The following is a 2,169-nucleotide window of genomic DNA, read 5'->3' on the forward strand; positions in this document are numbered from 1 at the left end:
AGTGGTGGGAGTGGGAGCGGCAGTGGCAGCAGCAGCGATGATAGTGATGATAGTGATGGCGACTCGGCGACCTCAGCTGGGGAGATCGACATCTGAATGATTAGATCCATTGCAATGGTGGAATCAATAAGGGGATGGGTTTGGCTTGTATTGTTTAAATTCGAGTTAATTTGTCATATAATTATGTGTAATTTAATTTAAATTATGTATATTGTAGAAGTCTTGCCCCCAAAAAAAATATTTTAAATGGTGTAAAAGAAAAGAAAATAATATTATGGAGATGCAAGAATGATTACATTAACTTTTATAAAGGGTGTGGGATGTTAATTTAATTATATCATATCTAAACATAGCGAATAGCACACAATTATCATATATTTGCATAACTCACATCTAAATTTTCCTTAATATATGTTTATTAAGAAAAGAATGACTAGAGGTTATTATACAGGTCTCCTATCACTTCTAATGTGTCTAACAATTTGATATCACATCTTCAAGGCCAACTGTGTCTGAGAGGATTCGAATTCTTCACCTTAAGGAACTTATATCATGGATGGCGACCAACAGGTCGGAGAGCGCAGCACAACTTTCTTTTTTATATAAATAATACTATAATGTTTTAAATTTTAAATATGTTTTTCACTTAAAAAAAAGAATAATAATGCTATTTTTAATCATATATTAAAGATACAATTGTTATATGTGTAAGAGTGCGTTCGGGACAGCTTATGTTTATCTAGATAAGTCACTTATCTTGAAACGCGGATCGCGGAGTTCGTTCTACGTTAAGTGTAAAAAATCAACTGTTTTTTTTCGGATAAACTGTTCAAACGCAATTTCAAAACGGTGAGACGGCGTTTTCAAAATGTGGATAAATTGCCCCAAACGGCGCCTAAAAAGAAAGTTTTTTTTCGGATAAACTGTTTAATCGCAATTTCAAAACGGTGAGACAGCGTTTTCAAAATGTCGCCGCTGTGGATAAATTGCCCCAAACGGCGCCTAAAAAGAAAAGTTTTGATATTAGGAATAAGTGAATTAAAATTTTGTGCTATGTATAATAATGCCCCTAATTTAATTTTATATAACATTATTTTAAAAAATTAATGTTAAATTTGTTTAAAACTGCATCAACGAAATATGTTAAGTGAAGCTCCAACTTAAAATAAAACATTTTATGAGATTTTAATATAATTTTTATAAACAAATCACTGCTTATATATAGCTAATATTTTGAAAATACAAAAAGCATCCCAAAAAAATGATTTAGGAAGTAAAAAAGGTTTATCATGGAGATGCAGGGGATCGAACCCTGTACCTCTCGCATGCAAAGCGAGCGCTCTACCATTTGAGCTACATCCCCATTTGTGTTTTGATTGAATAATAATACTATATATTTAAAATCTAAAAAACCTATTTAAAGCTGAGCTACAGCTTTTAACGCATATGCAAGGTGTTATGTTTGTAAAAATTGAAGTTTGGGTGTTAGATATGTAAATACATATGAATGGAATGGCATCTAATTATATATGCAAATCTTCAAAATTTTTTTATATTTTGGGTTTCTAGTCTTTCGCATAAGAGTAGTCATTGGTCTGTTAATCCACAGTCTAATTAGGATCCAACGTAGTTATATTTTTGACGTTTTGTTATAGAATTGAGTGTTATATATGTGAATATGAAAGTTTAGGTGTTAGATATGTAAATTGATAGGAATTGTGTGGTATTTATGAAAATGCCAAAAAAAAAAATCATTTTCAACAACTCCTTATTCTCAAAAAAGAAAACCATGTAAATGAAGAAGAAGACTTATACCATGGCAAAAACAAATGTATTTTCTTTATTATTATTTTTTTAATTTTAATTGTAAATCTATAAGATTTGGGTGCTATGTGTGTAATTCTCCCTAAGAAAAAAATGCATCAATTATATAAAACTATAGTCCAATTTCATCCTCAAAACTATTTTTTAGAAAATTATCAAAATATAAAGCAAATTTGTGTTCAACTCTAATTGCTCAAAATAAAGAGAAGAATGATGTCGATTCTTTATACTCGAAGGCTAATTTATTTGTGTTGAATTCGAGATTGTGTGTGAATCACACTTAAGAAATAGAGGATAAATAAAAAGAGAGAGAAAAAGAGAATGAGACAGAGATGGACCGTAGTG

At 30.4% G+C, this 2,169-nt stretch overlaps 1 protein-coding gene and 1 non-coding gene across 2 annotated transcripts in view; one reads left to right on the forward strand and one right to left on the reverse strand.

Moving 5' to 3' along the window:
• The window catches only part of LOC110032987 (ELL-associated factor 1-like), a gene marked incomplete in the record, with an annotated part of 6,582 nt that extends 6,276 nt beyond the window's left edge, over positions 1–306 (forward strand). Inside the window, 1 exon segment of the mRNA XM_020736806.1 lies at positions 5–306. Within this exon segment, the coding sequence (XP_020592465.1) occupies positions 5–96 (92 nt within the window).
• A 984-nt stretch (positions 307–1,290) lies between these two features.
• TRNAA-UGC lies at positions 1,291–1,363 on the reverse strand. Its single transcript has one exon. It is a non-coding gene; the product is annotated as a tRNA-Ala (tRNA).
• Positions 1,364–2,169: the final 806 nt, after the last annotated feature.

This window comes from Phalaenopsis equestris, unplaced genomic scaffold, assembly GCF_001263595.1.
Source record: "Phalaenopsis equestris unplaced genomic scaffold, ASM126359v1 Scaffold000002, whole genome shotgun sequence".
In the NCBI taxonomy this organism is placed as follows: domain Eukaryota; kingdom Viridiplantae; phylum Streptophyta; class Magnoliopsida; order Asparagales; family Orchidaceae; genus Phalaenopsis; species Phalaenopsis equestris.